The sequence below is a fragment of the Neopsephotus bourkii genome, unplaced genomic scaffold, assembly GCF_033783945.1.
Source record: "Neopsephotus bourkii isolate Nb327-2 ecotype Australia unplaced genomic scaffold, CSIRO-AGI_Nbou_v1 NB_659, whole genome shotgun sequence".
Lineage (NCBI taxonomy): Eukaryota > Metazoa > Chordata > Aves > Psittaciformes > Psittacidae > Neopsephotus > Neopsephotus bourkii.
In genome coordinates this window covers 8,137,785-8,150,098 of record NW_026901158.1, presented here as the reverse complement: position 1 = coordinate 8,150,098, position 12,314 = coordinate 8,137,785, and the positions used below count along the sequence as shown (strand labels likewise).

Genomic DNA, 12,314 nt, shown 5'->3' with positions numbered 1-12,314 from the left:
ACCACCCTCATTGTAAAGAATTTCTTCCTCACATCCAGCTTGAATCTCCCCTTTTTTAGTTTAAAACCATCATCCCTCGTCCTGTTGCAACAAGCCCTGCTAAGAAGTCTGTCCTCATCTTTCTTTAGGCACCTTTTAAGCACTGAAAGGCCACAATAAGGTCTCCCTGGAGTCTCCTCCTCCAGGACGAACAATCTCAACTCTCTCAGCTTTCCTCATAGCAGGGTTGTTCCATCCCTCTGATCATTACTGTGGCCTCCTCTGGACCCTCTCCAACAGGCCCGCATCTTCCCTGTACTGAGGACTCCAGAGCTGGATGCAGGACTGCATCCAGAGCTGAGTAGAGGGACACATCCTAGGAACAGCCATCAGTGATAACTGGTCCTGAAGCCCTGCGAATGCCCAAGCAGCGCTGAGATGGTGTCGGGAAGAAACACCAAGGAGGCAGCAGAGACGGACTTAATATGAACCTTTAATGCACAGCACAAGCTGCCGGGTGCCGGCTGCGCATGGAGCCGCTCCATCGACTCGCAGTGGTACAAAAGCCCAGCTTGCCTGCAGCATCCCGGCACCCGCCTGGCATCCCAATCCGGGCATCCTGGCTGGCAGCGCGGTGTCACCGGCCACCCGCGCCACCTCCTCCTGCGTCCTCGGCCACCATTGCACCGGGGTCCCTCGCTCCACAGGCAGGGAAGGGGTCACCCTGTGCCCAGCAGCTCCCCTCTCCCTGATGCTGGCTTCCAGCGCGTTATCTCCTCCTATCCAGGGTTTTGGAGCGTGTAGTCCAGGAAATTCAGTAAGAAAAGATTAAAAAGGAGAGGCTTTGATGCTGAGTCAAATTAGGGAATTTCTTCTTGTTTTTTTTTCCTCTTGAAAAAATAAAAAAAAAAAAAAAGGAAAAGAAATTAAAAGTCCAACTTGCTGATTTCTTGTTTCTCTGCTGTCTGCGTGAGAAAGTCCTGTTTGGCCTCGCTGTCCCCTTCCAACCCCTCCAAACACCATCCGACCCCAAACCCCACCAGCACTCAGCATTATCACAAGTCCTCGACTCCTCGGAGTCCCTTTGCCTCCCACAGCTCCAGGCCTGCACCTTTCCTCACCGCCCCTTGGACTCCCCGTACGTGTTGCGCAGCATGGAGACCATCTTCTCCTCGCATGTTACTTTGGTGTCCTTTAGGATGCTGTACCAGACCATGCCGGGCGGCCGGACCTCTTCGCTGCGGCAGAACAAGTAGGGCATGGTCTCGGTGCGGCTCTGGATGTAGGCACTGCGTAGCAGGGTGGAGCAGTGACTGCTGACCTTCTCCAGCCTCCTCAGGATCAGGTGTGCTTTCCTGGAGGGGACAGAGACAGAGATAGAGACAGAGCAGTGCGGGCAGTGCAAAGAGACCAGGAGACAGGACTTCTGGGGTCCACCACCAGCTCTGTCTATAAGGGTGCTGAGGCGCTGGCACAGGGTGCCCAGAGAAGCTGTGGCTGCCCCATCCCTGGCAGTCTTCAAGGCCAGGTTGGACACAGGGGCTTGGAGCAAGCTGCTCCAGTGGAAGGGGTCCCTGCCCGTGGCAGGGGTTGGAGCTGGAGGAGCTTTAATGTCCCTTCCAGCACAAACCATTCTTTGTTTCCATGAAGAATGCATGAGACACATTTGCCTGACATTATCTTTCCCATTTCAAGTGAGAAGCTCTGTTTTGCCCAAATGTTATGGGTGTATCTACTATTCCACAGCATCAGGCTGGAGCGACCTCAGGCCTGACCCAGAAGAGCAGCTTGGGTGCACGGGGTCACTGTCTGCCCTTGCTATACGGTCACCATCACCACTACGTGCTCTGACAGACTCCAGCACATGTGCTAGTCCCCATGCACCCTGGTGACACCCCCAGCACCCTATTGATGAGCCCAGCCCTCCCTTCCCTGTTTTCCCAAGCCTGCAGGAGGCAAATGGCCCAAAAGGACTGACATTAGAAAAGCGAGGGGAAAAAAGCACACCACATTAAGACAAAACAAAATAAACCCATAAGAAACCAAGAATCCCCTCGTGGGAGCCTGCAAAGTGCTAAATCAAACAAAGGGAGGGGAAAAGGGTTTACTTCAGTGGCCTGAAAGTCGCAAGATCACAGATTATTTCCTCTCCCTTGGGTGCCACAGGAAAGCTCTGGATTCAGGGCTTGGGGATTTCGCAGTTCCTGAGGAATGTACATTCCCGATAATGCTATGTCAGGGGCAGCGAGGCACAAACACAGGGATCAGTTGGTTATGAAAGCTGAGTGGTGCTGCAGTGCGGGGGGAGCCCGATGCACCCACAGGCACCCAGCAACGGGACACCAGGGAAGGGCTGCCTGGAGCCACCCAGGGCCAGAGCAGAGGTCAGAGACAGTGGCATGAGGCAAGAGAGCATCCCAGCATCCCAAACAGCTACAGACCAATCCCTGCAGAGCAGAAACAGTGGATGAAAGGCTGTAGTAAACCACTGCCTCTCCAGCGCTGCGTGTGGAAAACTGCCCTGCTCCGTTCCCAGGGTGATGGGGTCAGGGTTGGCTTTACAGGGGAAGGGAAGAGTAAAGGGGGTTGGTCATTCTTGGACCACACTACATGGTACCCATGTATTGATTCAATGTATGAAGATAAGCCTGACTAGGCAATTTGAGTCATTAGCTATACACACACATATAATAATGGTGTCATGGGCTGAGCTGAGCCCAGCTCTGATAGAATCCTCTACTCATGCTACTCTTTATAGCAGCCACCTGATCTTCTGCAGCATCTGCTGCTCCCACTGTTGAGAACAGGCCCTTCACTGCCGCATGTCTGCTGCAGATGTTACAAAATCCTGCTATGGCATTAGATGCTTTCAGTAAAGACTGATCGAGTAAAGCTCAGCTCAGCAAGGTCTGTGGTGACTGTCACTACAGTGAACAAACTTCAGCAAATCACAGTCACTGATGTTGGATGGGACCAAACACCATCATCTGTGCCATTTCCTTGCTGGGAACAACCTGCCTTGCTGAATATCTGTCTGATCTGGTTTTAGAGCCAACAGCCCATGGTCAGCTCCTAGGATGGACTTTGATGTAACAAGTGACATGGGGAACTCATCCATCTGAAGGCCACCCAAACAACCCAATGATTTTCCCCCCAGACTGACTGCATAAGGCCTTTCCCAGCCATAGCAAGAAGGGAGCAACAATGAGTGGCCATGATGAGCCCTTGAGGCAAACCCCAGTGGTGATAACCACAACTTGGACCTAAACAACACCAGGAGTGGACTGCCCAGCACATGCCTACACTTGTGTTGGCTGAGCTCTTCTCTTTCTCTCCTTCCTTTTCAACACTTCAACTTACTGTTCAGACACCACTGCATCTGTAGGTGTGCTTGGTGCAGTCATCCCCAGGAAAGAATCAGTGTTTAAGGCTGGGATGCAGCACACAATGGGTTGGTGCTACAAGGATGCTGAAAACACACCGCACTGTGGTCAAGGAGGAGACGGGGTGATGGGGAGGGAGGGAATCAGGCCCCTGGCTTTCAGTGCCCAGTGCCAAAAAGCCCCAGTTTTAATGGGTTTCACCACTTTGAGTCATTTATGTTAGTGGGGTAATGAAGTCATGTGTAAATGTTAGATTTAGCTTTCGGCTGTCAGCTGTTCCCTCTTAAAACAACTAAGGAGAAGGAGACCCAGAGCGGGTGAGGGGAAAAGAGAGGCTCTCTGGTGAAGTGGGGTAATAAATTACAGGAGCAGTTCTTGGGCTGCCAATTTAACACCATAAATCAAGGCCCGGGTATTACCCAAGCGCTCCCTGCGGAGGGCTGTCGGGTCAGAACGGCCACCTTTTCAAATCCTGGAAATGAAATCTTCCTAAATGCTGACCAACCTCATCCCTGCCAGGAACGGTAATTTATTGCCTTATTAAAGGGCAGGAATAGGGAGAGGAGTGAGTGAGGAGGGAGTTGCCTGTGACCAAACCCCCAGCTCTCAGCCCCCAAAGGCATGAAGCAAACCCTTTCCCCTCACTCCATATCCCAGACAAGGGGTGCCCCCACATTGGCATGAGCCAGTGGAGCAATCCCACCTGCCATGTGCCCACCACAGGGGCTGTTGTTTTAAGTCGGTGCCACCCAGGGACTGATTTTGGTCTCCACTTCTATGATGGATTTAGGAGGTCACAGCCACAGCCATAAATGATGAAGAGGGGGATTTAAAAATAGGCTCTATATGGCTGTTTCCCTCTGTGGTACCTCGTCGTATGGTGGGGGAGAGGAAAGGGAAAGGGGATGGGTGATGCCAGGGCATCTTCCAGGTGCTCGTGCATGAAACAGTGGCCCCACTGCAAGGGAGTGCAGTGCAGTGATTGCACAACGGGACAGGGTACCGAGGCCCCTGGTTGCCAGCCCCAGCTCCACAAGGATGTGACCAAGAGAAGGAGACATGTTGTGTCCTGCTCTGCCCAGCCCAGGGGTGCTCCCACAGGGGCATTTGCTCCCAGTTGCAGAGGGGCCAGCGATGACCCACGTTGAGGGCTGGTGTGGGATGAAAACATATCCAGAGCCAGCAGAACCTTCCCTTATCTCACCTAGGAGGAAGGTATTAAAAGAGAATGAACCAGCATAAAGAAGCAAAGAAGAAATGACACCTGGGGTAGAGGGAGGATGAGATTCCCAGGACTGCTGCCTGGCTGCTGTGTTCCCATATGGGGTGATTTTGTCATAAATACAGATTTTTCCACTCTACTGAGAACTGACCTGGGTCTGTCAGACCCTCATAAGGGAGGACAATGAGTCCAGGACTTGATGGCCTCTTATCACAGCCTCCCATCAGAACACTGCATTCCCCTTCGGTACCAGAAGGCAGCTGCTCTGGACATGCACTTCATCCCCCGTGACTGTCCCGGCTGCCTGCCTGGTGACTTGCTCCAGCTAAAGAAAGGCTGCAAGGCCTGGGCTGATGCCACATCCTGACCCCTGGTTGTTGCTGGAGGCCACAAGGAGGGGCATGGAAGGAAGATTTAAACTTAATTACTTGTCCTGCCTCCTCGTAAAGCCAGTGGTCATCAGAATTGTCCTGAAGACACAGTGAGAGAAAGTAATACAGAAATCTCCCTGTTGCTGTGTCAGGAAGCCCTCTGGCTGCACACATCCAAAGGTCTGAATGCACAGTAGCCTTAAACCTTCACTGCTTTAGACAGATTTTGTTGGAACAAATTAACTCTGTGAGATTCACTCCATGTCTGCAAGAGGACTGGGAAAGGAAGCAGGAAAGGGTTTGTTGTTGCTAAAGGAGACTAGCAGGAAGAGGCAAGCCAGGTGCCAAGATGCTGCTGACCACAGAAAGTCCTGGTTTAGGGCCACCTATGAGCTAAGTTTTTAATGTCTCCTTAATGTAAACGGTCTGGTTGGGACATCTGGCTGTCAGCATGGCTCCTCACAAGCAGCTGTTTGCAGTAACCTGTGCCTTTCATGGAAACTGGGCTCACGAGGGCTCTGGGGTGATGTATTTATTACACAGAGGCAATCAACTTCCCTCTTGTCGCTCTGGTTTATGAGGGAACATTTACTGCAAAGCTGAGGCTCATCTGATAAACATTTCAAGGTAGGAAAATGAACGTCCCCCCGGGAAGGAGGAGAGGCTGTCAGTTCCAATCGTGTCACAAGGTGGCCTCCATTGGCACATCCTTACTCTCCTCCTGCTACGTCAGTGCCTCTGCTTCTGTCCAAGCTGGATGGCAGAGCTTTGCTCTTGTCAAGGGCCTGGCACTGGCTGCTGTGGTGTTTGTAGATGCTTCCCCTTGGCTGCAAGTCACATATTGCTCAAGTAGAGAACAGGGGCACTGCTGGGAGCTCATCTGGCTTGGTGAGGAAGGCAGACAGCAGCCCAATCGACCATTGGCTCTAGATGTAGCATGGTACAGACAGGCAAGATGGGCAGTTTAAATGTCACCTTGTAACTCTCATGGCTTGATGCAGGTATCAGGTTAGATAGCATCCTTCAGTAAGTGTGTTGGGTCTCAAGTAACAGAGGAAATACAGATCTGTAACAAGAGGCTGATGGTTCCCAGGGATTTAAAGAGAGAGGAACAACTGAAAAGGACAAAGGAGTCTGCAGTGTCATCAAAGGAGGAGGAGGGCAGTGAGGAGGATGAGGATGGCTCTGTGCCAGAGGCTAATGAACTACCAAAGACACTATGACCAAGGTCATCTCTGGAGGAGGGCAAGCCCCAGGCCAGCTTGGATTTGTGTCCAGGAGGGATATAAACTGTTGTGAGGAGCTGTCATCTGGTGTTATGGGCAGATCCTTAGCAGTATCTAACAAGCAGATTGAAGCAGAATGGTTCCTAAGGGGCTGGGTGGCCTTGGCCAGGACACTACCAGCACCCTGGGTGCAATGTACTTCACATACCTTTGATATCTTAGAGTCAATGGGGTTTGCACCCCTCTGGAAAGGTTCCTCTCCATACTCCCAGAACAAATCCTCTCCCAGCCCTCCTCAAAGCATGAAATGTACGGTAAAGAGGAAATACTTCTAGCATAAAGGTGTGTATAGGTAACAGATGAGGTGCTGTGCATTTGCTGGCATCTTTGCACGGTGTCAGGGGCACCACAGGGCTAAAATTTAGGAGGACCTTTCTAGTGCCTATATCAGCAAGCTGAATTATTCTTTTGGGACAGAGTGAAGGTGGAAAAGGGAATTTTGGAAACATTAATGGTTTGTATGGCAACCATATACCACTGTGAGAATAAACACACGTCAAGGCAGATACATAGAGAAATAAATAGAAGGAAATGTTCATGAAAGATACTATTTAGAAGAGCCAAGTTTATCACATATTGATTGTTCAATCGTTGACCCCTCTGATGGTGTCAAACAGTCTATCTACACACACAAGTAATGATCTGTTCACCAGCACCTCAGCTCTGCCCTTCCAGGGGTTCAAAACTGCTTTTGCATAGGATTAATACCCCTGCAGCAGGGTGTTTGCATTGCCACACATGTCCCCAACCACACAAGGAGGTAACAGGAGCCCAAAGCTAAATGTGGGACAAGTGGTCCTCTCCTTCAGTGTCCACAGGGAATCTTGCCTGGGTGTGGAGGAAGCCAATGTGAATGCAGGATGGCAGAATGGATCTGTCCCAGGTGCAGAATCCACTTTGGTCCTGGAGGTCACATCATGCTCCTTGACACCAGCAAAAACTGCCCAGGAGGGATTCTGCTGCTGCTCATTACCTGGCTCTTTGGCATGCACAAATACTACAGCATAAGGATGGACTTGTCCTGTACTCCTCAAACACCCCAACATGTACAGCTGCCTCTGTACTGCAGCTCTTGATACCTAATGCTTGGTGCACACACCACTCAACACATGCATACCTGCTGCGTGTTTGCTCCATCCCCTCAGTCACCCTTTCCAACCATCCACCCTGCAATTCATGAGGACATCTCTGAACCCTGGGGCAGCCATGTTCTCATCTACCATGGCTCTGTAACTGAAGAGGATCAGAGTTGATCCCAGTTTACTTTCCTGTCCCAGGCTTAATTTACACCCTTCAGCTCTTCCAACACACCCAGCTCATCTGCACTATCTACCTGCCTGGTTCAGACTGGTTGCTACATGTCCCACAGACACCCATCCAAAGACCTCCAAGCTGCTATGTCTGCCATAACCACTCATCCAAAGATGGAGTGGGACCTGGTGGTCCTAGGGGATGACAGCTTGGAACCACCAAAAGGTGACTTCTCTCAGATACAAGGAGAAGGCAACGAGGGTCACATCCACAGTGGCCAAGCAGAAGTGTGCTCCAGGCACTGGTGCAGGGGAGAGTGCAGGGAAGGACAGGTACCTGGGGCCCAGCTCGTCCTCACTACGCCACACGAAGTCTCCAAACTTCTCGTAGTGGGAGTTGTAGTGGTGCTGGACTCGGAAGAGCATGGAAGCGGAGACCTCCATCAGTGTGTTGTAGGCCGTCTGCTGCTCCTTCCCACTGGTGTAGCCGTTGTAGAGGTTGTAGATTTTGTCGGCTATCTCTGGAAAGGATCAGGGGAATGGGATTAATGAACAGTCAGAAGGTGCTAGCACAGGAGGAGTAAAGCCCTTGGCAGGGCTGGCAGGAGGGGTGGGCATCGAGGGTGGCTGCTGGTCCCTTGGGATTGCCTGCAGCCGTATTTGGTGACTGGGGGAGCATTTAAAGACTCCCAATACTGCATAAAGGAATGGGAAGAGGAGGAGGGCTGCAAACACAGCTTTACCCTCTCATGTAGGGCAGACAAGCTCTTCCCTAATTCACCAGGACAAAAGCAGTTGCACAGCTATGACGCTAAAGGATAGGAAGAATACAAAGCTGCTGGTAACAAGGTGGCACTTCAGCCACAAATACGGCACATCATCTTTGTGGTATCTACTATCGCCGCTCAGATGTATTAAACAAGAGGGTGAACTCTGCTGTAGAAAAGGATCTTTCTTTAGAGTTGAAAAATGAACAAAACTCCATTCCCTTCCTTCTCTGTAGTCTCCCTTTTGCTCATTTTTCCTGGTAATGCTCATCAAGAACATGGAATAAAGCATTAATCAAAACTTCCTTTTGTGTGCTTTTCAGAACAGAAAGCAAGGAAGAAAGAAAACAGGTAACCTGCCTTTCACATAGAGGAATCTTTAAATCTGAAAGCAGCCAAATGCTCTGGGCATAAGAACAAAAGGGAATGGCTTCAAACCTCAAAAATGTAGATGTGCAAAAGTGTCTGGGCTTTTACTGGTATTTCTGATTCGGAACCAAACCAGCCGCCACCAGCATCCTCCTAAATACCCAGAGCTGAATAGAGGCAAAGCAAAATTAGCACGAAATGTCTTTTGTCATGGCAAATGAGGCACCTGAACACTGACCTTCTGCCTTACTGTCATCTACCAGCGGGCAGGCTGTCCTCAGGGTCACCGTGCTCGGCTCTGAGTGTCTCCCTCTCGTATCCACTGCGTAAAGAGTAAATCTGGAAGGCAGGAAGGAGAAGCAAAACAATGTCTTTATCTCCCAGTCCCACACCATGGGGTTGTTATAGGAACTGGCCTTCACAAGAGGAAGGAAGAATGGGGTCCAAGCTCCTATCAGTCAGGTTTGGCATCTCAAGATGTTAGATAGGCTTAGAACAGGAGAGCACCCAGGGACAGGAGGCCACCACGTCCCCATGCAGCACGATGGACCTCCTCCATCCCTGGGAGCCCTGTGGGGCTGCACCCTGCAGCTGCCTGACTGCAAGAGGGTGTAAACACCTCCAGGGTTGCTTTGCCATGTGCTGATGCAAACGTTCTAATGCTCTGGCGTCTGCAAGCCGGGCTCCTCTGCGGCCCTCCTGAGACCGAGCAGTAATTCCTGGTGTAAGCGGGCTCTGTGCTGACAAGTGACAGCTCGTACACATTCTGTGAACGGCCTTGAGGTTGTTTTCTCCCTCATTTCCCCACCAGGGTGGGGTTGGTAAAAGGGTGGGAATGATAATTTCACACTCGAAGCTAATGGAGAGCATCTGACAGTAAAATATGGCTTTTGTGTTGGATGAAGCATTCAATAAACAGGCTGTGGCTGCATGGGATGTCTGGGGATGCTGAGCACAGAGCGCTGGTCAGAGTATCAAAGCTCCAAAAGCTTTTTCGCAGCAGGGGTGACAATCTTCTGTCCACTCTCCCAAAAGGCATTGGTTCATATTTATTCACTCCAAGCCAGGCATGGAAACTCCAGCTGTGCAGGAGCTGGCTTGAACCCCTCGGAGGTTGGAGATGCCTGGTGGTGGGGTACCCAGCTCCCAAGAGACAACGCAGCCCCGCTCCTTATCCTAAACCCAAGCAGCTCTTGAAAGTGAGTGCAAAGAGTCCCACAAAAGCAGCTGAAGCTTAAATGGGATTGAGACGTTGGGGTGTGTTTACTTAAGGAATGGTCCTAATTCCCCAGCATCCTTCATGGGGACAGAGCAATGCCTCCCTTATCCTCACCCCACACACAAGCCCCCTCTCTCCTCCCGGCTGCACCCCACACACGTGCCTGATAAGAGCTGCCATTTGCACAGTAGCAATTCCCAGCACAGGACCCATTCTCCCTGAACAATTAGCCTTAGTTCCTTAACAATACTTGCTATCTGAAAGGATGCCAGCAGCCTGCCAAGGAGCCAGCTTGTGTGTAGGGGCAACTCCCATTTTCACTAAGCTGGGCCATGCAGAGGATGCACACTCTCAGCTCACCCATGGAGATGCTATTTAACTCTTTGGCATGATAGCATTTTCCTTAATTTACAAGGAATGTTGCTCAGAGTGGGAGCAGCTCGGGAAGGATGTCCAAAGCTTCACAAGTACCACACACAGGCTGTTCTCCCACTATAATTAAGGGACAGCAACAGAGCAATAGGGTAATAGTGAATCTGCGGCAGGAGTCTAACTTCAGCATCCCATTCCAGATGTAGCACCTCCCTGCAGTAGACAAAGGGTTCAAGGTGAGTAAGGGGTCTCCTGCTAAAAGCAGGTAAGGGACGTGTCTCTGCACCTTGGCAGCATGAATCCCTCTCTTTCCAGGCCCAGAAAGCAACAGCAATAGGAGCACCCAGTGTTGGGTGGGGGGACCTCAGCTCCAGCGAGAAGAAGAATTCTGCATTGAGAAAGCTGGGCAATGCTCTTCTTGCTCATCAGTGTAAGCACAACAAGCAGTAAGAGGGTTCAGCATGCAGGTTACCACTGTGAGCTGCTCTCCATCCCCATCCTGGGGCCACTTGCTTAGCCACAGCAGCCGGGTTGTTGTGTTTTCTTTCCTAAATGGCTGGGCACAGCTAATGTGTAACCTCTGCTCTGCCTTGTAGCCGCTCAGGCAGCAAGGCTCCATTAGCAATCAGTGCCAGAGCACTTTCCATGAAAAACAGCAGACTTTTATCCCAACACAGTTGTAATATTCAGCAATTAGTGTCCACATCACCTATTCCATCACCAGGGGGGTCAGGAGGGTTGTTTGGGTGTTAAAGCATATCCACCCCTCTGGGTGATGTTAAAGACCTATGTTAGCCCTTTGACTGCACTTTCCCCCTCTGCCCAGCACACACAGGAACAAAGTCATTCAGCTGCCAAGAGCAAGAGCATCTGTACTGGTCGGACCTAGGTTAAAAAATACATATCAACAGACAAGCCCTTCATTTCATCATTTTGGGGTTTTTTTTCGGATGATAGAAGAAAAAAACCCAAAATGTAAGTGGAAAACATCAGAATCAAAGTGATTTTGATTTGCTCAAAACCACTTTTTTTTTTTTTTGAGGAAAAAGAAAAATACTTGCTTTACCTCACCTGAAACCAGCCCTCTTTCAAGAACCTGAGAGGGAAGCTCTTCATTTCCATTCACTCGGAATGAGATGTTTTGGAATCAGCACCAATAAATCCAGCTCTGGTGGAAGCTGGTTGGCAGCACACAGCCCTCTGCACCTCTCCAGCTCCTTCCAGAGAGTGATCTCAGAAGGTTTTAACATTAATGGCAGCCCAAAAGATCACCCTGAAGCACAGCAGTATTAATAGCTCTGCTTTATCGGTGGTAAACAGAGACACACGGGGTGAAGCATCGTGCCCCAGAGAGGCTCGGTGACATGAACAGTTTGGAAACTCAGGAGATGATGGTTTCCAATCTTGCTCTCAAACCACTTGACCACCCAGCAAAACACTCTTATGGGCAGTTAGTGTCACTGTGCAGAGCGCTGGGGTTTATGTTTTACTTTTATTCCCAGAAGCAGACAATAATGAAGAGAAGAGAGTGCAAAGATCTGCAGCTCAGAGTAAACCTGGTATTAACAGGAGGATCTTGCTTACTGCATCTAAGAGAAACCTCCAGCAGATTCAACTGAGGTGCCACCAGCAGGGATAGGACCATCATGGGACCCAACAGGGCACAAAGGTGGTGGGACAAGAGGGAGCACAACCACACTGGAGGGATGGGGAGTTCTGCATAGAAACGAGGGAAAAGCTGCAGCAAGCACGACTGAAGGAGGGAGCTGTGCAGAGCATGTGGTGAGCTGGAGCCCAGCGTTCTGAGCCAAGGACCGAAGCAGGCAGCATCCCCACTGACAATGATGGAGCTGCACCTGATGGTGCCAACCCTGATAATTTGCAAAACAAAAACAATGAGGCCGAAGAGTGGTTCTGAGTGTTCTGCCCAAGGCAGAGCATCTCTGGAGTGAAGTCAAAGCCAGAAACCAAAAGGTCCCAGACCCGCACTGAGTGCCTGAAACCCATCAGACAACCTGGAATGCCATATGGCAGCTACAACCTGACAGAGTCTCCTTCGGAACCTGGAGGTGTTTTGTTTAGCAACCAACTTTCCT

At 50.6% G+C, this 12,314-nt stretch overlaps 1 protein-coding gene across 3 annotated transcripts in view; it reads right to left on the bottom strand.

The window, feature by feature from the left end:
• Positions 1–452: 452 nt before the first annotated feature.
• ASTN2 (astrotactin 2) overlaps positions 453–12,314 on the bottom strand; it is a 327,690-nt gene continuing 315,828 nt past the window's right edge. For all 3 annotated transcript variants that reach the window (XM_061352931.1, XM_061352932.1, XM_061352933.1), the window contains 3 exons: positions 8,866–8,966; positions 7,829–8,012; positions 453–1,334 (listed from right to left, as the gene is read on the bottom strand). In XM_061352931.1, coding sequence (XP_061208915.1) covers positions 1,097–1,334; positions 7,829–8,012; positions 8,866–8,966 — 523 coding nt within the window. In that variant the 3' untranslated portion in view covers positions 453–1,096. The remainder of the gene's footprint in view (positions 1,335–7,828; positions 8,013–8,865; positions 8,967–12,314) is intronic.